At 43.4% G+C, this 25634-nt stretch overlaps 2 protein-coding genes across 7 annotated transcripts in view; one reads left to right on the top strand and one right to left on the bottom strand.

The window, feature by feature from the left end:
* Nucleotides 1–1291, top strand: part of ARMC8 (armadillo repeat containing 8) — a 115614-nt gene extending 114323 nt beyond the window's left edge. For all 6 annotated transcript variants that reach the window (XM_055295297.2, XM_055295295.2, XM_055295301.2 and 3 more), the window contains one exon: nt 630–1291. In XM_055295297.2, the coding sequence (XP_055151272.1) occupies nt 630–663 (34 nt within the window). In that variant the 3' untranslated portion in view covers nt 664–1291. The remainder of the gene's footprint in view (nt 1–629) is intronic.
* A 4785-nt stretch (nt 1292–6076) lies between these two features.
* Nucleotides 6077–25634, bottom strand: part of NME9 (NME/NM23 family member 9) — a 28830-nt gene continuing 9272 nt past the window's right edge. The window contains exons 4-12 of the mRNA XM_063610726.1: nt 24530–24633; nt 23199–23270; nt 20291–20407; nt 19103–19178; nt 11171–11253; nt 10776–10868; nt 9648–9802; nt 8278–8414; nt 6077–6481 (exon numbers count right to left, since the gene is read on the bottom strand). Coding sequence (XP_063466796.1) covers nt 6417–6481; nt 8278–8414; nt 9648–9802; nt 10776–10868; nt 11171–11253; nt 19103–19178; nt 20291–20407; nt 23199–23270; nt 24530–24633 — 902 coding nt within the window. The 3' untranslated portion in view covers nt 6077–6416. The remainder of the gene's footprint in view (nt 6482–8277; nt 8415–9647; nt 9803–10775; nt 10869–11170; nt 11254–19102; nt 19179–20290; nt 20408–23198; nt 23271–24529; nt 24634–25634) is intronic.

The raw sequence follows: 25634 nt of genomic DNA, 5'->3' as shown, positions 1-25634 counted from the left end.
CCTTTCCACCTGGCCACCTTCTTCCCCCATCACCGTAACAACATACATCTCACATTGATCAGTTACGGTGTCATCAGGTGTGATGAGAAGAACAAGATGAAATTGTAGCCTTCTTCCACAGTTCTGAGGCATGTGAAGCATAAGACAGCCTCATCCCATGGGCTCTTGGCCCCTTCCATGTACCTTCTAATCACCTCAACACCATTTCCTTGGTCAGTTTTCTTATTTGCTTCCCAGAACCCTAAGTGTTCTCCCCTAGTGTTGTGCCTCACTGCATAAAACCTACATGGCAGTAAGAAAAAGTAAAGAATTTAAGACCTATCACAACTATATACCAGTGACAAAAGAAAACATAGAATGTCAGCACATACCAGGGACTGTGGAATGTCACTGAGCTGCAGCAGGTTTAAGTGCAGTAACAGCCCTCTGAGACAACCACAGAAAGAAGAATATAGCCAGAGTAGATTTCAGGTGTCTACCCCTTAAGGCAGGTGCCCACCTGGGCTCACCCCAATTCCCTCTGGAGATTTACTTTTTTAGACTTCCCTAGCTATCATCATTGAGCCATAGGGTTTTTTACCCCAATTACAATTCTGAGATGATGGCTAACAGGAATTTTGTGATTTCAGGGCAAAGATGGCACTGCAGCAGTACCTGGCATGATGGGAGTGCCCCTGGGCACCTGCGAGCATCCCACCTCCTTGTTTAAGGAAGTACAGGAACCAGCCTCATTTGATTCCTTCTATTTGCACAAGTCACCTTGGACTGCAGGGAGCTGTTTTGCAAAAGCAGTTTAGTAGGCTTAGATCTCAAATTCATCTTGAGAACATTTTTTTGAGGTAGTAATTTCCTCAGAAGACTCTTGTGTTTTGTTTTGGTTTTTTTTTCTGAGCTACTCGGACTCTTTATTAGAACAATCAATCATTTTCCTTTGGACCTACAATTTTTTGCCTATGCTGCAGCCACTTTGTGAGTGAGAATGAATATGTCTGTGTGAACACACAGGCATGCGTGTGTATGTGCACGTACATGGGCCAGAATGAATGGATGTGTGTGTGTGAGGGATACCTCAGATTTTTCTTTTCTTATTTTGTGTGAAAATCTCTTTTCTACAGATTTTCCAGGGTTTAAGCATTGCTTGCTGTATAAAAAACTTTACTGAATTATATACAGTTTGAATGAAATGTTATTTTAAAAACAAAACAATTGTTAAGTGTTCCATAAAGGTTATGTTGAATTTTGGTCAGATGAATATTTGTAAGTAAAAAATATATGCATTTCTGAACCTCAACTTACATAGATTTTCTTTATATAAAAAAAAAAAGAAAAAAAAGAAAAAGTTGGCTATAGTTGGCCTGATTAACAGGCACTATACATGGTGCTGTGCAAAATAGTAAGCTAGCATCTTACTGCCGTCAATATTAGCAGGTACAGAGCCTTTTTTCATCCTAATTCAGTAAGTTCTCAGGCTTCCAAGTCAAATGGAGGAGTAAAGTGAGGCAACAGATTCACCATAGGCTTTTTGAAGCATCAAAGGGAAATATAACTACTGATAGTGAAAGCCCAGCCATGACCCAGATGGGCTTACCCTTGACAGGAACTGGGGACCAAGAGCCTCCCAATTGCCCTAACTCTTGTCATTGGTATTAGCAATATCTGGCCAGATTTAGAACCAGTCATGGAAACTTGTGCTCAGACTAAAAGTAGGTCATCACTTCCCAGAAACAGAACACCTTGTGCTTCCTGAAACAGCATATATCACTGTGAAACTGAAGAATGTTCTACAGACACCCCTGTAGAAAGAAACAAAGAACAGGATAGTTTAGAAAGCTTTCTCTTAGCTGTATTCAGCAAATTTCATACTAGTTGCTCAGGATTGCTAGTTGGTATGCTTTTGTAAAACGAGATTGAAATTTAATAAAAGATACAACTAAAATCTTTTCCTGCATGAAGCTAAAAGCACTCAAGTTGAGAGAGGGGCAGGGGAATCTCCCGAGGATGACTGAAGATGACTTCTTTTTACAGCAAGTACTGTTAGCCTTTCTGAACCCCTTAGCTTGGCCCCTGCTCCAACTTCTGGGTCAGCGGCAAGGTGAACTCAACAGAAGTTGCTCTTGACTGTTTGAAGGAAGAAGCAGCCTGCCTTTTCTCTTTGCTAAAAGAAGGTCAAAGGCTTCACAACCAGGATGCAAGGTCTGCGGTCCAGAAGCTTGCGGTGAGTGTGTGCCACTGATGGAGCCCCAGGCCCACCCTCAGCCACTCCTGATGGGGTTGCTCACACTGCAGCTGCCCTATCACCACCCTGCACGTTCCTTGGAAGATTTAAATGTTTGGTTGCAAATGAATGTTTTAAAAATGTATTTAATGCAATTTTTCCTGCTGTCGACATGGCCACCCAAGATTCAAACACAGAGACTTCCAAGTTATTTTTTCAGAACATCACTGATTTTAAAATCTGTCACAACAGGACTTGGTTTTGTGCAGATATCAGAGTGCTAATGTGAGAAACCCAGTTAAAAGAAAACTTAGTTTATTGGGAAGAAAGCCTTAGGCCCACTCGTTGTTTCTAGAACTGTGAAAATATCCTTGGTTGGCATTTTTAACACAAAACACTATAGTGTTGGTATTAAATAGTACTAGGTAAATATAAAGAAACCAATAATGAATTGCTGAGACAATCTTGAACCCAAATAGCATTAGAAAGCTCAAGGCCCAATGAAATAACACTTTCACACTTAAACTCTGTGGATAAATTTTGCCTGTGGGTATAAACAGATGGTCAAATTAAAAATGCTTTACTATAATTAACTTTTCTGATTTGAATGAAGGGAAATGTATTTATTGAAACAAAGCTGTTTGCTGCTTTATGCAGGTGCAGTGTTCAGTCAGCAAGGAAGTGGGAAGAGTGGACATGGTCTTGTGTCTACACCCAAGTTCTTAACTAAGCTTCTCGCTCTAATACTGCATTCTGTTTCTCCTTTTGTGCCCTGATTGTAATCCAAAATTTATGAACTAGAAAAGAATGTCCAATTTAATAAGTTGCATTTTTTTTTCTTTAAGCACTTTATTCAGAACAATACATGTTCTTCTGGTAGTGTTTGGATAATATGATTTTAACACATGCTAATAAACGCCAAGAAAAATCATGGCAACTTCTAAAAAGGAGTCTGTTTTCCAAATGTCTAGAACATTAGGAAACATCAGAAGATAATGTGTACAGGCTTTTGGAACCTGTGATTCTTGGTAAATGAAGGGCTGGGAAGTGGCTTTGCATTTCAGAGTGGGACCCAGTGCTTTAAGGTAAGTGTGGCTTCCAGAGGCATCTACAGCAGTCTGGGGACCCCTCTCTTTTTGGCCTCCTTCCGAAGGCCAGCAGACCCTTCACAGGTGGCCACTCCCAGCCACAAGATATCCCGTCCCCAATGTCATGTCCACCCCCTCCATCCTGTTCTCCTTAGGTATGCCCCATCTCCACTGCCACCAGCTGCACAGTATGCAAGAGCTTGCTATCCCTCTGCAAGGACACACAGGTGCTCTTCATCTACTACGCACTGCCACCTTTTCCCATCTCTGAATTGTAGGCACACCTCCTATCTCCAGGCCTCACTGGAAACAAAGCCAAGGACACCTGTGCCAGAGTGTGGCGGGAGGATGATGAGGTGGCTAGCAAGAGAGGGAATAATCGTGGTGGGAACCTCTGAGAGGACCCAAGGTTAAGGCGAAGAGAGTAGGAGCAGGGCCAAGCAGGCCCTTGTTTCCCATAACTGCCACGGGAAAACTTGGAAGTGAGGCCTAAAAAAGGAGGAAAGGGGGAGTCCCACCCCAGATCTTGATGGAGGGCTGACAGAATGGTTCCAATTTCTTGCCATCTGGGATAGGGACTGGTGCTGTCCCCATCCTGCCCCTTCCCTGTTTACTGGGCAGAGAGGCACATGTTTATTTCCAGCGTGAGAGAAGGTCCAGGATGTGGCTTTAGGGAAGGCTGACGGAACTCCCCAAGGGCCACTGAGTGGACTACTAAGCCACCTTTTCTCTATCTCTGCAGCCCCTGGCTCCTGGCTTTGGCAAGCAATCTGCCCTCAGTCTGAGTGGAGGTCCAGAGCCAGTCCTTAAACCACCCTCCTTGACTTCATGGAGCCCAGCCTGCCCTCCTCCTTGTCAGGCACTCACACCCAGGAACCGAGGGGTCTTAAAGCCAAAAACAGCACCCATCCTTTACTTCCGTATTTGCTTCTGTTGTGGGAAACCAGGCCTAGGGTCTCCGCCAATGAGTTCCATCCTCTGGGAGTGGGCTGATATTTGAGCCACTCTCGGGAACCCCCTTACACCCCATTCCCCTGTTCCCTATGCCATGAAACTTGTGGACTCTTAGAGATGCCCTGCAATGCTGAACCCACAGCATCCCTGAGTCACCAGTAATGGGAGGAAGGGGCATGTCACCATTCCTCCCACTTCTGCCCCATCACCTAGTGCCCCACTTGCTTTCCCACTGCCCTGCCCAGCTACTTCATCCATCACTGACACAAGAACACTCCCCGCCAACAGGCTCAGTTCCCCAACCTCATTTTCCCCTCTCTCCCCTGCTTTGGGAGTTTCTGGTGGCTCCATCTCTCATCTCACCAATGTTGAAAGATCCTTGGCTTCCCAGATTCTGGGGAGATCAGATGGCTGTCAGCTGGGTGCACCCCTCCAAGTAGCTCATTCAGAGCCACACACACCTGTGGTGTGGAAACCCAGGCACAGGGCTTCTCCAAGTCGTTTGTCACTTGTGAAGTGGGCACAGACCATATGGGCCCCGCTCTTGAGCCCACTCCCAAAGGGAAGAGCACAGCCCCATGGTGGGCTGTGAGTCTGGGGATCTGGAATAGTGCATCCAGCTTCCTGACAGGTCCTGTCAGTGAGGAAGCTCTGTTGGGCACATTGAGATCCTGTACAGTTTCCAATGAGCACTGTGGACATGTGTGTTTCCATCTAGGGGTGGCATGAGGTCCTGGGAAACACAGTGGCCTTAAACAGTAGGGCCTACTGAAGGTCACTGGCCTTGGTTCCCAACTGTGGGGACTGACTTAACCGTGTGTCCCCAGAGCCAGCTCAGGGCCTAGCACAGACTGTGTTGTGCTAAGCTGACGAAGTGTGATGCACCCACGAAGATGTCCTCTGGGAGCTAACTGCCTATTTAAAGAACTTCAAGTCATGGACAAAACCAGCAAGGAGGAAGACGCTGGCATTTGCTTCATGGTGTAGAAGAACATGGCCTTCTCCTCAGGAAAAAGTATGCCTGCACTTGGCAAATTTACAGGTAAAGTGGTTAGAGGGGGTGGCATTGTGTGCTAATAATTCCCAAGTGGTCATAAGAGCTACTTTTTACTGAAATCCTGTGTCCCTCAAGAGAAGAACTGTAGAGGGATGGCTAAGCCAGGCAATTCAGTGAGAGCTGAAGGCAACCTGGCCGCACTAGGAGCTCTCAGCTTTTAAATTTAGGTGTCAGCCAGAATCAGAAGCCAGAGAAATGGGGGAGGGATGCGTCAAGAAAATTAGATGAATCCTGGTTCCAAATTTAATGTCTAAGCATTGCTTTATGAACATGCCCTGGTAATGGAGAACTGCAGATGGGAAAATCTGGCAGCATTAAATGACTGTTGGTGTGACTTGGGCAGGCAGTGTGAGGAAGCATTTGGAGCCTATTTATATCTGCCTCGGCATCAGTGTGCCTGGAAGTGTCATAGCCAATCTTGCTGCACTGTTTTCAAGCTCATGGTTACCAAATTAAGTTCTAAAATTGTTTAATTCATAAGGTAGATTTATTGTTGGGGAAACACCATCGCATATAACCCAGTATCCTCTGAGATGACACTTGTATCTCACAACAGAATGTAATAACTGATGTTCAATTATTTTGTAAAATCCCAAAGACAGAAAAAAAAAAACTGTTCTACATACTGTTTAATAAGGCAGAAAGGTATATACTATTCTCTTTCTTTACTTTTTTTTTATTATTAAGACGGAGTCTCACTCTGTCACCCAGGCTGGAGTGCAGTGGCATGATCTCGGCTCACTGCAACCTTCACCTCCCGGGTTCAAGCGATTCTCATGCCTAAGCCACCCAAGTAGCTGGGTTGACAGGTGTACGCCACCATGACTGGCTAATTTTTTGTATTTTTAGTAGAGACAGGGTTTCACCATGTTGGCCAGGTTGGTGTCAAACTCCTGATCTCAGGTGATCCACTTGTCTCGGCCTCCCAAAGTGCTGGGATTACAGGCGTGAGCCACTGCGCCCAGTCATATTATTTTCATTGTCTACAGAAGACAGCTAAACCAAAAAGTATTGGTACTCAAAAGAGTAAATTCCGATTCTGGAGGTCTGTTTTGTGCAGTAGACCCCTGGTCACGTGCCCTGGAAGAGCAGCACAGCCATCTCAATCCACATCCTCGGGAAAGCAAAGCGCCTCAGCGGGCCCCGCTGTTGCTTCAGCCTCACCGCCTGTGGGATGACAGATGCTTGGTAGGACTCCGGAAACAGCCCTGTCCCAGACCTTCTGTCCCACCCACCATCCACGAAGAAATGGGAAGTTAAAGGTCAGAGCAGGAGGGCCAGCAAAGAAGTCCTGATACGTGTTAGGGACCAGGAATTAAATAAATTAAGATGGATAACATTGAGCATTTAATTCGTGTCAGATGCCAGACCAAGAGCTTTACATTCTGTCTTTCATCTTCACAACAGCTCTATGATGAAGATTTTTATTATGAGGTTATTTGTGGTTATGACGAGTCTATCATTATCTCCATTTCACAGATGAGGAAACTGAGGCCCAGAAAAGGTAAGTAACTTTTCAGAGGCTCTTCAGCTGGGGAATAGTGGAGCCAGGATTCAAACCCGGGATTGTCTATCACCTTGACTCCTGCCTTTTTTTAGCAGGAATAGTGCTAAGTACAGTGGAGGCATATGCTGCTCCCCAAAGCTGAGAGTGACACATCAGAATAAATGGACAGAACAGCACCCCAGCCAGGCTGCCAGTGTATGCAAAGGAGGCTGTGCACTTATTCCCAGGATGTGGTCTGCAGATAGCCCCTTTTCTCATCACCTGAGGCCAAAAAGTCAGTCTCATGATCTTGCAGCACTCCCAACAGCCCAGTGAGAACTTCCCAGCCACCTGCCACAGACTTGGCTCTGAGTTACAGCTATTTGCTTCCAATTACCACCCCCCATTCCCAAAAGCTTGAAGGGGCCCCACAACCCTGGACACATAAGGAAATGCATCATGGACTCTCTGAGGGCAGGTCCCAGAGGAAAGCTGGCCTGGAGTGTCAGTGGGTCTCTGATCCACATAGAGCCACACTTCCCAAGATTTCCTGGCTCCCCAACCTCTGTGGCACGCTCAGCTTGTGCCTCAGCTGGCAGTGGGAATAATTCTACTTCACAGAGCAGTGGCAAGTTCACCTATTTTGACTTGGCTGCATTTCAGATCTTGAGACCATGAGCATATCAAACATTTAGGCAAATATATTGATTAAAACCCAAACATTTAGACACACGTTTAAGATGTGAATGCGACCTCCCAAGAATCCAACCCTTACATCCTTTGGGTTTTCCCAAGATAATCATCTCCCAGCCCCTTCCACTCATTTCATGTTCAAACCAGAGACATGTAATGTAGCAGTTTCACTGGTTGTGGAGTAGACTGAGTCACATGGGCTCCGGACCCCTTGGGGTTATCACTCAGATTTGGAGGTGGCGATGCCACCTGGCATGCCTTTCCCAGAGGCTGTCTGAATGCTTCCCATGAAGGGAAGGTCCTAAACAACGGTCATGCTTTGAAATGTGGGGCTGAGGGAGATGAGGTCACAGCAGGCTTCAGGTTGAGGGCCCTTCCGTATAGCTGCATTTCTCAGTGAGCCCTTAGGGGCTTAACATGGAGAGTGTGGAGCAGGTCTGGCCTCTGACTGGCTTTGAGGTAGGCTTCCAGAAAGTTAATGAAATTTTCCCAATGGTTTCCACAGGGAAATGCAAATAAAGTACTTTTTGTAACAAAAATATGACTCCAAGATAAGCAGCAAAAAATTTAATGAGGTATTAAAAAGCAACACTGTTGCTCTATGAGAACACAAAACAGTTTAGTATTGATAAGTTATATAATGACCTGTATTTTCAGAACAGGACTGTATTAGGTTGAAGACTTAGTTGCCAAAAATTATCAGTCCTCCACACACTCAAGCACATAGTCACAAATTCCTTGTATCTATGATTTAATAAAGACCAAGTCTGCCTTGATGACTTACCCTGAGGGGCTTCTGTATCTTTGTCTGAAAATTTCAAACTGGGGAAGAGCAATGCCAGTTCTCTGTCAGCATCTTCTCTGTCCCGGCTTCCATGGACAGCATTGAAGGGCATTTCTGTGCCGTACTGAGCTCGGAGACTGGGAACATTGGCAAAATGTAAAAGAAACAATTGTTTCATTTGAAAAGAAATGTTTTGCTTTCTGGCAACATGATCACCAACTACCAATCAGCACCCTGCATTCCTGTGAAATTGATTTCTCTGCAGGAAATACCAAGAACAGCAATGACAATAGTAGCTGGCATTTATTTGGTCATGGCAGTGTGCTGGGCACATAGTTGGGTACTTTACCTACATGATCCCATTACATTTTCGCCACAGCTCTATGAGGGAGTCTACTGTTACCCCCATTTTAAAGATGCATGATTAATGGTGTAAGCACAAGAGCTGCCATTTTTTCAATATTACTACCAAAGGCTAGCACCATACCAAGTGCTTGATAAAGTTGTGCATAGTTATCCTTGCAATAACCTCGTAAGATAATATTACTATGATTTCCTGTGTGTCAAGCACTACTCTCGGTGAGATATATACATGTATGTATACACAATCCTGATGGATGCTCATATCCCCATTTTACAGTTGAGAGAACTCAGGCTGAGAAGAGACTTGCAGTGACCTAAGATCTGAATCCTTGAGCTGGCTTTCACTAGCCCAGCCTGCCTCATATATAAATGTTCCTGGTCCCCTATAGCTACAAAGTACAACTGCAGTTCCTTGGCCTCTCTAATTTCTTTCCCGTTGTCTGGGCCTGTCAGCTTCAAAGGCCAAGGTACAGTGGATTTGGATTGCTGGCGCCAAGCTAAATACTCCCAAGTCCAAGGAGCAGGCCAAGCAAGCCCAGTGCAATGTGCAGAACAAGGTACTCAGACTCCCGAGGGCCTCAGGACACCCTGATGGGGAGTAGGTTTGGATGGCGTTGAGACTACAGTGCAGATTCTCAGGCCCTGGCCCAGAGTCTCTGATTGACAGGCTTGAATGGGGCCCTAGAATCTGTATTTTCCTGGGAGTACCCTGTGGAATCCTCTGGCTGAAAAGAGAAAACAGTGACTGAGGAATGAATCCAGAAGCAGCCTTCAGAAGAGGACAGAGCAGGAAGAGGAGGCAGCTCACAGGAGGCACTCAGCAATGGCTGGGGACTGGACCAGAGGGGGAAGATGTCAGGGTCTCCCCAAGTATATAAAAGAGAGGCTCCTGGCCATCAGAGAGTCCTCTGTGTTACCCGTGATTCTAGGCTGAACACTGAGTGGGACTCAGCCTCCTGGGATGCAGGTTTTAAGATGGATGAAAGGACCACAGCTGGTGACATCACCTTTCAGGCTGCTCCCTCCTGGCCACATTGGGGTCACAGGGGCCCATGACGGTTCGCCAGGTAGTGACCACGTCCTCGAAGCCCTGAGTCCTGGTGAGGATCAGGAGGTGGCTCGGTCCACTGCACATGTGACGTACCAGCTTCTCAAATGCCTCCTAGGCACGGGGAGGGAAAACAGTGACTAGGGCAGGAGCTGCTAGGGCCTGCAGAGGATCAGCGAGCCCATCTCACCCACAGAATGGGAGGGAGTTAATGAGCAGCCTTGCTACCAGCCAGCATGCCCATGGCCACTCAGCCACTGCACCCTGTCTGCCTGGCCACCTCTGCCTGCTGTGGAGGGTGTCAGGGATGGGTGGTAGTGATGACCAACTACACTCAGAGAACTCAGAATGACGAGACTTTTAAGTTGACTCATTTGGGAATAAACATGAGATTATATAAGTTAGGCAGAGACATTTAAAAGACCATATCTGTGGAAATCGTGTGATGCTGGATAACCAAGGGGTGAAATATAGTTGGTATTTTTTTTTTTCATGCAATGCCTCACAACCCTTCCTCCCTCCTCAAGTAACAGTACTCTGGTTTTCCTTCAGGGAACAGCCCTTACCCATTTCAGTTGGTCCAAGTTTGACTGACAACCATGGGATGCCTGTTACCCAACACACAAACACACCCCTGACCTGAGAGGAAGGGTTCTGACCCAAGCTAAGCCAAGAAGACTCCCAAGCAGGTGGGTCATCAGCAGAAGCAAATGGAAGGTAGTTAGATCTGAGTTATCCAATGGCAGTACCTAAAGTGATATGCTCGAGGCTTTGCTTCGAGATCCCTAGCTTCCTTTTGTGTCCAAGCCCTTCTCATTAAACTCTCCCTTCAATTCTGTGAGTTATGGACTATGCTTCTAATAAATTCCTTAATTCATTTCTTAGAGTCAAAACCTTTTCTTTGCAACCAAAAAACTTTACCTGATACAGCCTATTGTCATTCTGAGAACAAATTCATGACCCACTTGCTGTTCCTATTTTGGTTCTTCATAATTTCTTCTGTCACAAACTAATATCAATCTATAAGCATAATGTTGGAGGAAGAGAAACGACAGTGTGTTGAACTTGTGGAAGTAGATGAGCTGACCTCTCCAGCTTTGTGTTGGTAGAAAAGTTGCACTTCTGCCTCTGTCATGGTTCTCTCTTCATTTGTTAGAATTTCAAACCCAGCTTCCTGAATCTGTAGAATATATATAAATATTCTAAAAGGGTAAATCAAGCCCAAATTCACATTGATTAATTAATTTAGTTGAAAGGTAAAAAATTAAAGACAGGCCACATTAAAGGCTGTGGAGACACTGATCCCCACATTATCTGTCCCAATCAGATTTAACATTTTCATTTACTTGAATGGAGTTTGAGCTACAACCCCTTAGAAGTCATCTTTCTGCACTAAGATATCACTGCCCGGTGCCCCATCCCTGTTTATCCACAAAAGAGGACATAAGGACAGTGGTGCATGGTAAGTGTTGTCTCTCTTACCTTCATGATAATCTCATCAGTCTTTCCATGGGCCACTGCATCTGGTTTAATGATGGCCAAGGTACAGGTCCTCTCTGATGAAACTAAGCCAAAAAATGGTGCTGTCAGATGCTGATGTTTGAGGCTCTTGGGAGGCCATCCACAAAAAACGATGCAACCTCTACACAATGCTCCATTGCACCAAGTGCCAGGCACAGGCTTGGGCTCTCAGAGTTCCCTTCCCTGGCCTCTTAGTTTTGCACCTGCAAACCTGGACTCTGGTGGATGCACCAGTCTGACTCCAGACCTGAGGCCAGACCTCAACCTCCATCTTGCTGCAAGGAACAGAGACTCAGAGACTGGCTCAAGGAACCTGGACAGGTGGCAGAGGAGGAACATGGGGGAAGGGATTGCTGAAAGACTGCTTGGGACCAGAAATCCAGAAACAACTGAATTGAGTTGGCCTAGGGAGTGGGAAGAAGAGGAGGTATAGGAGAAAGTGAGACGGGGGCCTGGAGCATGGGCAACACAGGCCTGGCTGCCCTCACCCTCTCATGATTCCCAGCCTCTACCTGCTGTCTGCCACATGCTCTGTTTTCACTCTACTGGTTCCTGTGCCTCTGCTACTTTTTCCCTTTCCTGCCATGTGGCTAAAAATGGCTCCTCCAGGCCCTGAGTCTGCATGATGTTCCATGACTTCTCAGCTCCAGCACATACTACCAGATTGCAGTTTCAGTAGTCTGTCTGCATTCAAGTTCTCCTGAGAGAAGCCAGATTGCCCCACTCATTGGTTTTAGCCAAGGTACCAACCCTAGCTCACTGGCCAGTCCGCTGATTGACTGCCCTTGAATGAGCATCCACCAGTCCAATTAGCTGTGACAATGAGGGAGCTGCCACAGGATCAGAGTCCACTGCTTAGGCCCACAGGAGCTGTAGGGAGGTCTGTGTCTAGTCCATGAGCCCATCTCCATTGTCCTCCTGCTTATATTATATAAACTTGTCTTCGGTGAGTTATCTACACTCTCCACAGAATCATCATTCTCCCATCACCTATTTTGTTTCTCAGCTTTTACATTGGTTGTGTTGAAATGAAACAAGACAATTCTACATTTAAAGAGGGCTTTCTACTCTGAAAAATCTCAAAAACATGTACTGCAAAAGTATAAATGATTTCAAGCAACAAATCTTATTTCTTTCTGAGATTATTATTTCTAACATGAATATTTAGATTTTAAGAGAGTTTTACAATAAATTCCATTATAAATTGATTAGTGAGATCACCTAGAGGTAGAGGAAGAAGAAAAGAGACCAAAGCAGGGACCTGGGGTGCTCCAGGTTAAAAGGGCAGCACAAGAAAAGCCAATGAAGGAGAAACTGAGGAGAGTCCAGAGACATAGAAGGAAAACAAGAAAAGTTGTGACATCTCAGAAACCGGAAGAGAAGGTTTTGAGAAGGAAGACATCGTGAACATCATCCCATTCTGCAGAAAAATCCCATAAGATATGCACTGGAAACTACCTGTTGGTGCCACCAATGAGCACCATTTCAGGGAGTAGTGAGTGCAGAGGTCAGATTGCAGCAGGTCGGGGCATGAATGGAAAGTGAAGGTGGCCTAGAGTGTGAACAAAGGAAGCTTGGCTGTGAATAAGAGGAAGGCTAAGGGCAAGGGTGGTATCTTAGATGGTTTTCTAGGTGGGAGAGAATTGATTTGAGAAGAAATCATGGAGGAGGGAAGAAAGAGGAGATGATGCAACAGGGGAGCAACAAATGTCTCCTGCAGAATCACAATCACTGATTTTCTCTTCACCCTTGAAGTTTTGCTGTCCTAAACTGTGCCTTCTCCCTTGTTAGAATCCAACTCAAACAATTCTTATTTTCCACACATGTAAAAACAGCCTTTCTATTTCAAGCAATAATTTAAAAAATCTTCCTCCTCTTATCAACACAGTTCCTGAGCCTAATTCTGGTTTTCCCTCGTGTCTCAGTTACCACCAAGAGACACACCGTCCCAGGAACAGCCTTCCTAACGCTTAGCTTTTCTTCATTCTGTCAGGTCAAGTTGTTCTCATATGAAAGGTTCAAGAAGTACTGTGATACCCAGGAGTGTAAAATCTGCAAGTTAATATTTGGGGAATACAGGAAAGAGGTTGTAGGGCTCTGGGAAGGAAAGGTTTTCTAATGTTTAAGAAAGAGGTGAAAAAAGAAGCTTGAGCTTTTTTAAAAAGTTCAAATAAGAACTAAGGAAATACCAGCACTATTGCTTTCAATTATTGGTGTTGCTACCCTCCATTTTATTACATGCAGCTTTTTTGATGCCTGGTAATTGCGATGAAAGTCACACCTGTTATATTTGAACATAATCAAAATGCTGTGAAATGTGCCCAAAATGCTGATAAAGATCCAAAGAGAGATTTGACACAGTATGTTTGAAGTGAAGTGACTGGAGACAAAATATTTTATGGTTAAGCTTCCCAGAGTCATTCCAATTTATCTAGCAACAGGCCTCTCAATAGAAACTATATAGGCCAGGAGGCAGTGGAATGACATTTCCAAAATACTGAAAGAAAAAAAAAAAAAAAAACCTTCATCCAAGAATACTGTACCCAGCAAAGCTATCCTTCAAATATGAAGGCAGGCCAGGCATGGTGGCCCAGCACTTTGGGAGGCTGAGGTGGGCAGATCACCTGACGTCAGGGGTTCAAGACCAGCCTGACCAACAGGGCAAAACCCTGTTTCTACTAAAAATACAAAAAAAAATTTAGCCAGGTGTGGTGGCACATGCCTGTAAACCCAGTTACTGGGGAGGCTGAAGCAGCAGGAGAATCACTTGAACCCAGGAGGCAGAGGTTGCAGTGAGCCAAGATCGTGCCACGGCACTCCAGCCTGGGTGACAGAGTGAGACTCCATCTCAAACAAAAAAAAGAAGAAGGAATGCCTAAGGAAATCTTTAATCTGAAAGAAAAAAAATACTAATATGCAAAAAGAAGACATTTGAGGTATAAAACCCACTGTTGGCCAGGCACAGTGGCTCACGCCTATAATCCCAGCATTTTGGGAGGCCAAGGCAAGTGGATCACTTGAGGCTAGGAGATCAAGACCAACCTGGCCAACATGGTGAAACCCCGTCTCTACTAAAAATACAAAAATTAGCTGGGCATGGTGGCACACGCCTGTAATCCCAGCTACCCAGGAGGCTGAGGCATGAGAATCACCTGAGCCCAGGAGGCGGAGGTTGCAGTAAGCTGAAATCGCACCATTGCACTCCAGCCTGGGTGACAGAACTAGAGTGAGCCAAGGTCATGTCACTGCACTCCAGCCTGGGTGACAGAGCTAGACTGTCTCAAAAAAAAAAAAGCCAGATGCAGTGGCTCATGCCTGTAATCCCAGCACTTTGGGAGGCCAAGGCGGGCAGATCACTTGAGGTCCGGGGTTCAAGACCAGCCTGACCAACATGGAGAAACCCATATCTACTAAAAATACAAAATTAGCCAGGTGTGGTGGTCCATGCATGTAATCCCAGCTAACTGGGAGGCTGAGGCAGGAGAATCACTTGAACCCGGGAGGCGGAGGTTGCAGTGAGCCAAGATCGTGCTAGCCTGGGCAACAAGTGAAACTCCATCTCAAAAAAAAAAAGAAAAGAAACCAAGACCCAACTATATGCTGCCTACAAGGAACCTACTTTACCTATAAAGACACATAGACTGAAAGTGAAGGCGTGGAAAAAGATATTCATTGCAAGTGGAAACCAAAAGAGAGCAAAAGAAACTACACTTAGATCAGAGAAGGTCACTATATAATGATAAAGGGGTCAGTTCATCAAGAGTAGCAATTATAAATATCTACCCAACACCAGAACACTCAAGTATATAAAACAAACATTAATAGATCTAAAGGGAAAGATAAACTGCAATACAGTAATACAATACTGCAATACATAGGGGACTTCAACACCCTACTGTTAGTAATGGACAGATCATTCAGACAGAAGACAAACATCGTAGTCAAACTGCATACTAGACCAAACAGACCTAACTGATATTTACAGAAGATTTCACCCAACTGCTACAGAAAAGACATTATTTTCATCAGCATGTGGAATATTCTCCAGAATAGAGCAAATTATAAGCCACAAAACTAGTCACAACAAATTCAAAAAAGCAGAAATCATATATATCTTTTCTGACCACAGTGAAATAAAATTAGAAATCAGTAACAAGAGGAACCTCAGAAACTACACAAACACATGAAAATTAAACAACATACTCATGAACAACAAATGCGTCAGAGAAGAAATTAAAAAGGAAAATTTTTAATTTCTTGAAACAAATGAAAATGGAAATACCCATCCAAAATCTACAGGATACAGTAAAAGGAGTAATACAGTAAAGGGGAAGTTTGTAGCAATAAATGCTTATATCAAAAAACGTAGGAAGACTTCAAATAATGTAATTGATGCACCCAAATGCACTAAAAAAGCAGTAACAAACCAAACCCCCGATTAGTACTAGGAAGCAAATAATAAAGATCAGAGCAGAAATAAATGAAATTGAGCCTAAAAAGTACAGAAGATCAATGAAGCAAAAAGTTGATTTTTTGAAAAGATAAAATCAACAAACCTTTAGCTAGACTAAGAAAAAGAGATGACCCAAATAAAATCAGAAAGAAAATGGAGACATAACAACTGGAAACACAGAAATATAAAGAATCATTAGACACTGTTATGAACAACTATACAACAAATTTGAAAACCTAAAAGAAATAGATAAATTCCTGGATACATGCAATCTACCAAGATTGAACCATGAAGAAATAGAAAACCTCAACAAACCAATAACAAATAACAAGATCACAACTGTAATAAAAAGTCTTCTGCCAAAGAAAATCTCAGGACCTGATGGCTTCAATTCTAAATTCTACCAAACATTTAAAGAATAACTAATACTAATTATACTCAAACTCTTCAAACAAATTTGAAGAGGAGGGAAAACGTCCAAACTCATTCTGTGAGGCCAGAATTGCCCTGATAGCAAAACCAGACAAGGACACAACAAAATGAGAAAACTAGGCCAATATTCTTGATGAATATAGATGAAAAAGTCCTAAACAAAATACTAACAAACCAACTTCAACAACACATCAAAAAGATCATTCACTATGTGGGATTCATCCCAGGGATGTAAAAAGGGTTCATCATATGTAAATCAATAAATGTGATTCATCAAATCATTAACAGAACCAAGAACAAAAACCATATAATCATTCCAATAGATGCTGAAAAACCATTCAGTAAAATTTGAATTCCCTTTATGATAAAAACCTTCAAAACACTGGGTATAGAAGGAACATACCTCAAAACAATAAAAGCCATGTATAACAAACCCACAGCCAGCATCATAGTGAATGGGGGAAATTGCAAAGCCTTCCCTCAAAGATCTCGAATAAGACAAGGATGCCTGCTTTTACCACTTTAATTCAAAGACCCTACCAAAAAACTTTTAGAACTGATAAAACGAAATCAGTAAAGTTGCAGGATACAAAATCAACACAAAAACCCGTAGCATATGTATATACTAACAGCAAACAATCTGAAAAAGAAACCAAGAAAGCAATCCCATTTACAATAGCTACAAAGAATATAAAATATGTAGACTTCAATTTAACCAAAAGATGTGAAAGCTGTCTACAAGGAAAACTATGATATGCTGATGAAAGAAATTGAAGAGGACACACACACACACACACACAAATGGAAAGATATTCCATGCTGATGGATTGGGAGAATTAATATTGTTAAAATGTTAATAGTGCCCAAGGCAATTTACAGATTCAATGCAATCCCTATCAAAATACCAATGACATTCTTCTCAGAAATAGAAAATATAATCCTAAAATTTATATGGAACTACAAAAAACCCCAAATAACCAAAGCCATCCTGAGCAAAAATAACAAACCTGGAGGCATCACACTACCTGACTTCAGATTATACTACAAAGCTATAGTGACCAAAACAGCAAAATACTAGCATAAAAACAGACACAGAATAGTGAACCCAGATGTAAATCCATGCATTTATAGCCAGCTCATTTGCAGCAAAGGTGCCAAGAACATACAATGCTGAAAAGGACATTCTCTTCAATAAATGGTGCTGGTTAAACTGAACAACCATATGCAGAAGAATGAAACTACACCCCTATTTCTCACCATATACAAACACAAAATCAAAATATATTAAAGGCATAATTCTAAGACCTGATACTATGAAACTATCAAAAGACAACATTGGGGAAATGCTCCTGGATATTGGTCTGAGCAAAGATTTTTTGTGTAAGACCTCAAAAGCATAGGCAACAAAAGCAAAAATAGATAAATGAGATCACGTCAAGCAAAGAAGCTTCTGCAAAGCAAAGGAGACAATCAACAAAGTGAAGAGATAACCCACAGAGTGGGAGAAAATATTTGCAAACTATCCCTCCGACAAGGGATTAATAACCAGAATATATAAGGAGCTCAAACAACTCAAAAGCAAAAAGAAAGATAATCTGATTTTTAAATGGGCAAAAGATCTGAGTAGACATTTCTCCAAAAAAAGACATAAAAATGGCCAGTGGGTATATGAAAAAGGTGCTCAATATCACTAATCATCAGAGAAATGCAAATCACAAAATCACAATAAGATGTCATCTCACCCCAGTTAGAATGGGGACTATTAAAAAAAAAAAAAGTCAGGGAGGCCAGGTGCGGTGGCTCACGCCTGTAATCCCAGCACTTTGGGAGGCCAAGGCGGGTGGATCACCTGATGTCAGAAGTTCAAAACCAGCCTGGCCAACATGGCAAAATCTAGTCTCTACTAAAAATGTAAAAATTAGCCAGGTGTGGTGGCTGGTGCTTGTAATCCCAGCTACTCAGGGAAGCTGAGGCACGAGAATTGCTTGAACCTGGGAGGCAGAGGTTGCAGTGAGCCAAGATCGCACCACTGCACTCCAACCTGGGCGACAGAGGGAGACTCTGTCTCAAAACAAACAAACAAACAAAAAAACCAAAAAGAAGAATAATGAGGTGAGGATGTAGAGCAACGGGAATGTTCATATACTGCTGGTATGAATGTAAATTAGCACAGCCACTATAGAAAACAGTATGGAGGTTCCTGAAAAAACAAAACTAGAACTACCATATGATCCAACAATCCCACTACTATGTATATATCCAAAAGAGAGGAAATCAAGAGATATCTGCACTCCCATGTTTATTGCAGCAGTATTCACAATAGCCAAAATATGGAATCAACCTAAGTGCCCATCAATGGATGAATAAAGAAAGTGTGGTGTATATACACAAGGGAATATTATTCATTAATTAAAAAGATTAAAATCCTGTCATTTGTGGCAACATGGATGGAACTGGAGATCATTATGTTAAGTGAAATAAGCCCCCAAGCAAAGAACAACAAATAGCACATGTTCTTACTCATATGTGGGAACTTAAAAAATGGATCTCATGAAGATAGAGAGTAGATTGGTGATTACCAGAGGCCAGAAAGTGGAGAGAGAGAAATGAAGAGAGGTTGATTAATAGGTACAATCTACAGATAGACAGAAGAAATCAGACCTGGTATTCAAGAAATCAGCAGGGTGACTATAGTTAACATTAATCTTTTGTACATTTCAAAATAGCTAGAAGAAAATAATTTGGATATCCATAGCATAAAGAAAAGATAAATATTTAAGGTGATGGATATCCCAATTACCCTGATTTAATTACATGAATGTATCAAATTATCTCATGTACTCTGAAAATATGCACATCTATTATATATCAATTTTTAAAAGAAAATTATGAACCATTAAAAAACCTTCTCAGAGTTCAGATTGCTCAGTAAACTGAATACTCATCTATTTTAAACATATATAAAATCTGCTTTGCTTTTTTCCCTTGCTCATTGGTTCTGCACTCACCCATGTCCTCATCTTCACCATTGTTCTTTCCATGGGAAACACATTCATCTTCATCAGAAAGAGCCTCATCTTTAATCTAGTACAAATTGGTCATTAAAAGAAAGTAGTTAGCTACTAAGACCTTCAAAAACCTGTAGAAACTAAAAAAAGCAAAGCTCTAAAAAACAGAGAAAAAAATGTCAAAATTATCAGTCTTGGAAACTTTACAGGACCCTTTTTGGTAGTTGGGTGATGGTGTGGGACGGACAGAATTAGAATACAAGAAAATCTACTTATCTTAAGTTTTAGAGTCTGCCTCTTTTCATAACATTAAGTAGAGATAGAGAGTTGATAAGAAGACAAAGAATTGAAATGTAAGTAAATATTAAGAGATTGACTACGCAGTACAGAGAAGCGGTAAAGAGATAATATTCCCTTGGAGGAGGCACATGAAGATGTTAGCATTTGCAGTTTTCTTTTGTGAGGGAAAATGGCCAGTTTTCTTGGGAAAAATATGATTTGATTTTAATCCATTCTATAAAAATGGAGCTTTGCTATTTGGAATTTAATAAGAAAACTTGAACAACGAACATGGAATGGTGTTGAGTCACATTTGCAAGATGCTCAAAGCACCAGGAAATACCTCTCTACCAACGGTATGTTGATTTTCAAAGGCAGCCAATTATTTGAAGAACTGGCAGTCAATGTTATCATGGAAATAATGTATCAAAATCACAAGCTTTACTGATTCTATTTCTCATGATAATGACAGACCTTAATTTCTAAGTTAAAGAAATGAGCCCTCTGAGTTCACAAGTAAAACCTTCAGGAATATGAGCCAGTGGGTCACTAGGAGAGATTTCACCTCGAGGCTGAGAGGAGCCCAGGATAGCTGACTTCTCCTACCCACCACTCCATTCTGTAACTTGATTTTCATTTCTGAATTCATTGTTAAGAGTTGAAGTGGGAGATGAAAGGGAAATGGATAAAATAAAGCGCTCTGGATGAAAGAGATGGCTTTTATAAGAAGGTTTCAAAATGCACACATATCACCAGGGCACAGTGCATGAGGAACAGACCCAGGTGAAACTTTTATGAAGCTGTCCACCGACAGCTCCAGGAAAGTCAGGTGAAGGGGATGGGGACTGCTGATCTCGCCCTACTAGCGCACTTGTGAGTTAGCTGCTTGTAGAAGTGACCTCCAGTTACCACTTTCCGTTCTCTGCCTTCAGCCAGCACTTTCTTTTCGGCCTCCAGCTGGTCTAGGATGGTTTTCTGCAGCAGTGGGGCATTTGCTCCTCTAACCACAGCCACCAGTTCTCCTCCCTAGAATACGTTACAAACAGCATGAAATACTCTTGGCAAATATTAATCTCTTGCAAGAGATGGCAAAAGTGTCTAGGAGTGTGCCCAAGATCAAGGTCCTTCAACCCCAGGCCTGTAGCAGGGTGCTCACTTCTGCTGCCCTCCCTTGGCAGGACACCCTCAGGTCTGCTCCTAGGTTTGTTTGTTTGATTGTTTGAGACGGAGTCTTGCTCTGTCGCCCAGGCTGGAGTGCAGTGGCGTGATCTCGGCTCACTGCAAGCTCCACCTCCCGGGCTCACACCATTCTCCTGCCTCAGTCTCCCGAATAGCTGGAACTACAGGTGCCCGCCACCATGCCCGGCTAATTTTTTTGTATTTTTAGTAGAGACGGGGTTTCACCGTATTAGCCAGGATGATCTCGATCTCCTGACCTCGTGATCCGCCTATCTGTGCCTCCCAAAGTGTTGGAATTACAGCCGTGAGCCACCGCGCCCAGCCAGTCTGCTCCTAGTTTTAAATGATTTCTCTTTTTCTGATCTCTACCTTCTAGGCAATGCCACTCCTTTCAAAGCTTCCTTCAGGGTAACCAGCAGTTCATTAAGGAAGGAACAATACGTAGTAAGTTATGAGTGACTAAGTGTGGCTTACACATAACTTATTCGTTCAACGAATATTATTGAGCACTTAGTATACCAAGGACTAAGGCAGAGGCAAAGAATATAAACATTAAACATGAAAAAACATAGCTGCAGCCTTCATGAATGGGTAGTAGAGTGGGGAGAGGGATACCTGGCCAAGCTGAAGAAACAATTACAATACTATAAAATAATTGCTGTAATAGGAAAACTTATAAGGTGCTTGGAACTTGGGGCAAGAATTGCCAGCATCATCTGAGATGGTCAGGGAAGACTTCACAGTCCAGGTGGTATTTGGGATGAACCTGAGTTTCTGCTTTAACTCTTTCAAAAGTCTATTTATTTATTTATGAGATGGAGTTTTGCTCTTGTTGCCCAGGCTGGAGTTCAATGGCGTGGTCTCAGCTCACTGCAACCTCCACCTCCTGGGTTCAAGTGATTCTCCTGCCTCAGCCTCTTAAGTAGCTGGGATTACAGACACCCGCCACCAGGCCTGGCTAATTTTTGTATTTTTAGCAGAGACGGTGTTTCACCATGTTGGCCAGGCTGGTCTCAAACTCCTGACCTCAGGTGATCTGCCTGCCTCAGCCTCCCAAAGTGCTGGGATTACAGGTGTGCGCCACTGCACCTGGCCAAAAGTCTCTACGTTTGTACTCACAAAGAAATGGATCTGGAGAGGGAGAAGTTCACACAGAGTGGGTCCTCCTTCCATTTCCATCCCATCCCTCAGTGGACCACCATAGGGTTGAAGATTGTGGCCCATGTTCCCATACAGCCAATTAGGATTTATGCTTTAATAGCTATGGGCTCAAGCAATTAAGCCATTGTGGTAATGATCCCATTTCTGCAACTGAGCTCTGATGTCAAGTGTGTCTGGGGCATGCTCATCTCTGAGCTCCTTCCTACTTCTCCCTTCTTTCCTCCCAACCATGTTATTTCATGTAAGTTCAGTCTCCCTACTAAAATCCAAAGCTCAAATAATGTTTTTTTGTTTTTGTTTTTTTTTTTTTTTTTGAGACGGAGTCTCGCTCTGTCCCCCAGGCTGGAGTGCAGTGGTGCAATCTCGGCTCACTGCAAGCTCCGCCTCCCGGGTTCACGCCATTCTCCTGCCTCAGCCTCTCCGAGTAGCTGGGACTACAGGCGCCCACCACCACGCCCGGCTAATTTTTTGTATTTTTAGTAGAGACGGGGTTTCACTGTGGTCTCGATCTCCTGACCTCGTGATCCGCCCGCCTCGGCCTCCCAAAGTGCTGGGATTACAAGCGTGAGCCACCGCGCCCGGCCTAATGTTTTATCATAAGTTTCCAATTTGTAATACTTGCAGTGCTGAGGCCAGGAGGCTGAAGTTTTCCAAATTAAACAACCCTAGCCTGGTGTTCGGGGACCTGGTTGAGTAGATCCCAGTATTCCTGACTCTACAATGAGGGGGCTGATCTGAGTGAGGAGGTATATCGATCCATTGCCATCAGAGCCTGGCAGGTGGCCTAAACCTAGGAAGCCAAGTGTGAAACAGTGGGCCCTAAGGGGCATGGAGTTGGACCATGGATGTCACACCCAAGGACATCCAAATTATATTTTCAAAACACTGGGCCACTTGGTTTTCCTCAATAGTCCCTCTCATTTCTAACTTTCTGTAAACATATCTTCACATTTTATTATGAAATAAAAGTGAATGAAGAGCTTGTCTGCCCCATAAAGGAATATCTATTTTTACTAAAAATTCCCCTTTATGGAGCAAAGGATAGAAATCTTGAAACCCTGTGTTCTGAGAGTGAAGCCTCAGTCTAGAGTATTCATGAGCCAAAAAGGAGCATGTACATTTGAGTGACTGGTACTCTCTCCCCGTGTACAGCAAGTCAGGAAGGCTGCGCCAGCACAGTGACCGCCAGGGTGCTGTGTCATCCACCTCCTTGGGTACAGGGCCCTCAGGCCGCCATCCTAGTCAGCAGCTTGTATCACCAGTTAGACTTGGGGGTGGGGGTGTCTGTGTGTAGCCAACATCATAAAAACAGACTGGGAGGCATCAGAGAAAACAGCATCACTTGTTTGAATCTGTGAGGCCTCTTGGTGGTTCCCATTAATTCTCCCAGAGAGAATTAATGTCAGTGAGATGCTTCTATTTTGAACTCTAATGATTTGCAATCGTCCAATAGTTCTGATTCTGAAAATATACTTACTGCATAAAACAGAAAGGTTGGCTCGCACTTCCCTCTGTACTTTTCGAGGACATCAAGACGATCTGCCTCTGCCTAAAGAAAACCACTATCAGCAGGTACCCTGGGTGCAGGGGGTGCAGGGCCCGATTGATTGATGGGAAACCACACAGGGAACTGAACACCCCTAGGACTGACTTCTCCAGGTAGAGCCCCGATTTGCTCTCATACTGTTCCTGCTAATCAGAGCTGTCCTATAAAATTGCAGACATGTACTCTCTTGAAGAATCAAATGAGGAGGAAGCAAGAGTATCACCTACCCCACCCAGCTACTGCACCAGTCCAAGGGAGCGCTACTGGCTAACGTCCTTCTGCAGCCATGACTGACAACCAAGGTGAAGGTCTTCAGGCACCACCTTCATTGTCTGAGAAACCTGCTGCACATGGGCATAAGAGATTCCCCATGCAAGCCCTTCTACAGCACACTCCCTATGGAAGCACCAAGACTGACTGCCAAAGGAGGAACTGCAAAGTCCTTGAAGTCCAACTTCTTGAGTGATTAGTGTAAGTTATATTTTCTCCTGTCTTCACTGCCTATGAACCTCAAACCCATGCAGCATATCAACAGTGTCTCTTGTACACTTCTCTGGAATTTATTCCCATTTCCATACATTCATCCAAATAAATATTTGCTAAAAGTTCCCCTTTATGGAGCAGACGATGGAAATCTTAAAACTCTTTGCTCTGAAAATGACATTTCAGTCAACAGTGTTCACGAGCCAAGAAGGAGATGTGGCTGGGGTGGTGGCTCATGCCTGTAATCCCAACACTTTGGGACGCTGTGGTGGGAGGATTGTTTGAGCCTGGGAGTTCTAGACCAGCCTGGGCAATATAGTGATACCTTGTCTCTACAAAAAGTTAAAAAATTAGTCAAGCATGGTGGCATGTGCCTATATAGTCCCAGCTAGTTGGGCAGCTGAGGTGGGAGGATCATTTGAGGCTGGGAGGCAAAGGCTGCAGTGAGCCATGATACCACCACCGCACTCCAGCCTGGGTGACAGGAAAAAGAAAAAAGAAGAGGGAGAATATGCATTTGAGTGACATATATTTCTTCTCTTCATACAGCACCAAGAACTGCTCAAGCCAAGAGGGATATAGGGAGGTGGGGTGTGGAATACGAACCTTCATAGCTAGAGAAATTAGAAACTATCGTGACAGTATCAACAAAAAGTCCACACTGATTCCTTTTTAATGACCTGAGAAAGGCTACTCTCACACTTCTCCTTCCTGACTCTTTTAAATTTTTAAATTCTTTTTACAATGTTGTATGACTGTTGGCCAAGAGAGAATCTTACTAATGCAAAGTGCAGAAGGTCCAGGCCGACCTCGATCCTCATCTTCTGGAAGAGGCTCACCACAGGTTTGCAGGGGCCACACCAGCCTTGATAGACATCAACAACTGTGTGGAACCAAGAAGCAGGAACATTCAGTAGACACCAGCGCCCACCACACCAGGCAAAATTTATACCTGTACATTCTAACCCCCCTCAAATGGACATTCATTTGCTGAGATATCTAATGGTTAAAGGGATTTACTATCCCATGAGATTATAAGCCAGCATGGAAACACAGCTAGCCCTCATTCTTATAAACTTGGTGTACTGAATTCTAAATACAGTAGAAGCATAGCAGAAAATAATTTTCTTAACATGGTTCCTTTTTCTTAAGGGTTCTTCAGGCTACATTCAGGGTTAGGCCTAACACAGGGTGGCCCTCAGTGATATTGGAATTAGACTGAAACTGTCTATTCTAAAAAGGAGAGGTCACTGTAGGTGACCCAGCAGCACACAATTGACTTTTATGTAATCCTTTGATAACAAACACAGGTTTGACCATTTCCTCTGTTGAATTAAAAGCCACTTTCTTTGGGTGGAGCAGAGTTTTATCTACTTTAGAAAAATCAACATTTTTCTCCCAGAAAGTGAGCCTGATAGAGAGCTAAAGAGAAACTTGGATACCTTTTTCTTCTTTAATCCCAATCTATAGTACATGTCAGGGCTGGATGTAAGGGAATCCTCTCATCTGAGTGTTGTGAACCATGTGATCGACAGGAAGCTAAGCAAACCAAGCCAACTCCTGTCTACTGGATTTGTGCAGGACCTGCCCCACACGACCATGAAGCAGCAGCAAGGGCTAGATGGTGACATACCAGTGGCCATATTTTAGAGGAGGGATATCTGCCAAAACGCCTCAACACTCCCAGAGTTCTTGCCTGTTCCACACAGGTGAGCATTTCTGTTCAACTGCTAGAGTAGCATAGTCACAGGGAGATAGTGTCAAAATTGCTAATAATTGATTAGCTCTGCCAATTTTAATAGTGTGCAATTTGTGATTTTACTTATTGCAGATTCACATTTCAAAATTTTCCCATCAAGTGAGAACTATTAATATAACACAATA

Source organism: Symphalangus syndactylus, chromosome 10 (genome assembly GCF_028878055.3).
Source record: "Symphalangus syndactylus isolate Jambi chromosome 10, NHGRI_mSymSyn1-v2.1_pri, whole genome shotgun sequence".
Lineage (NCBI taxonomy): Eukaryota > Metazoa > Chordata > Mammalia > Primates > Hylobatidae > Symphalangus > Symphalangus syndactylus.
This window is presented reverse-complemented; position numbering and strand designations above follow the sequence as displayed.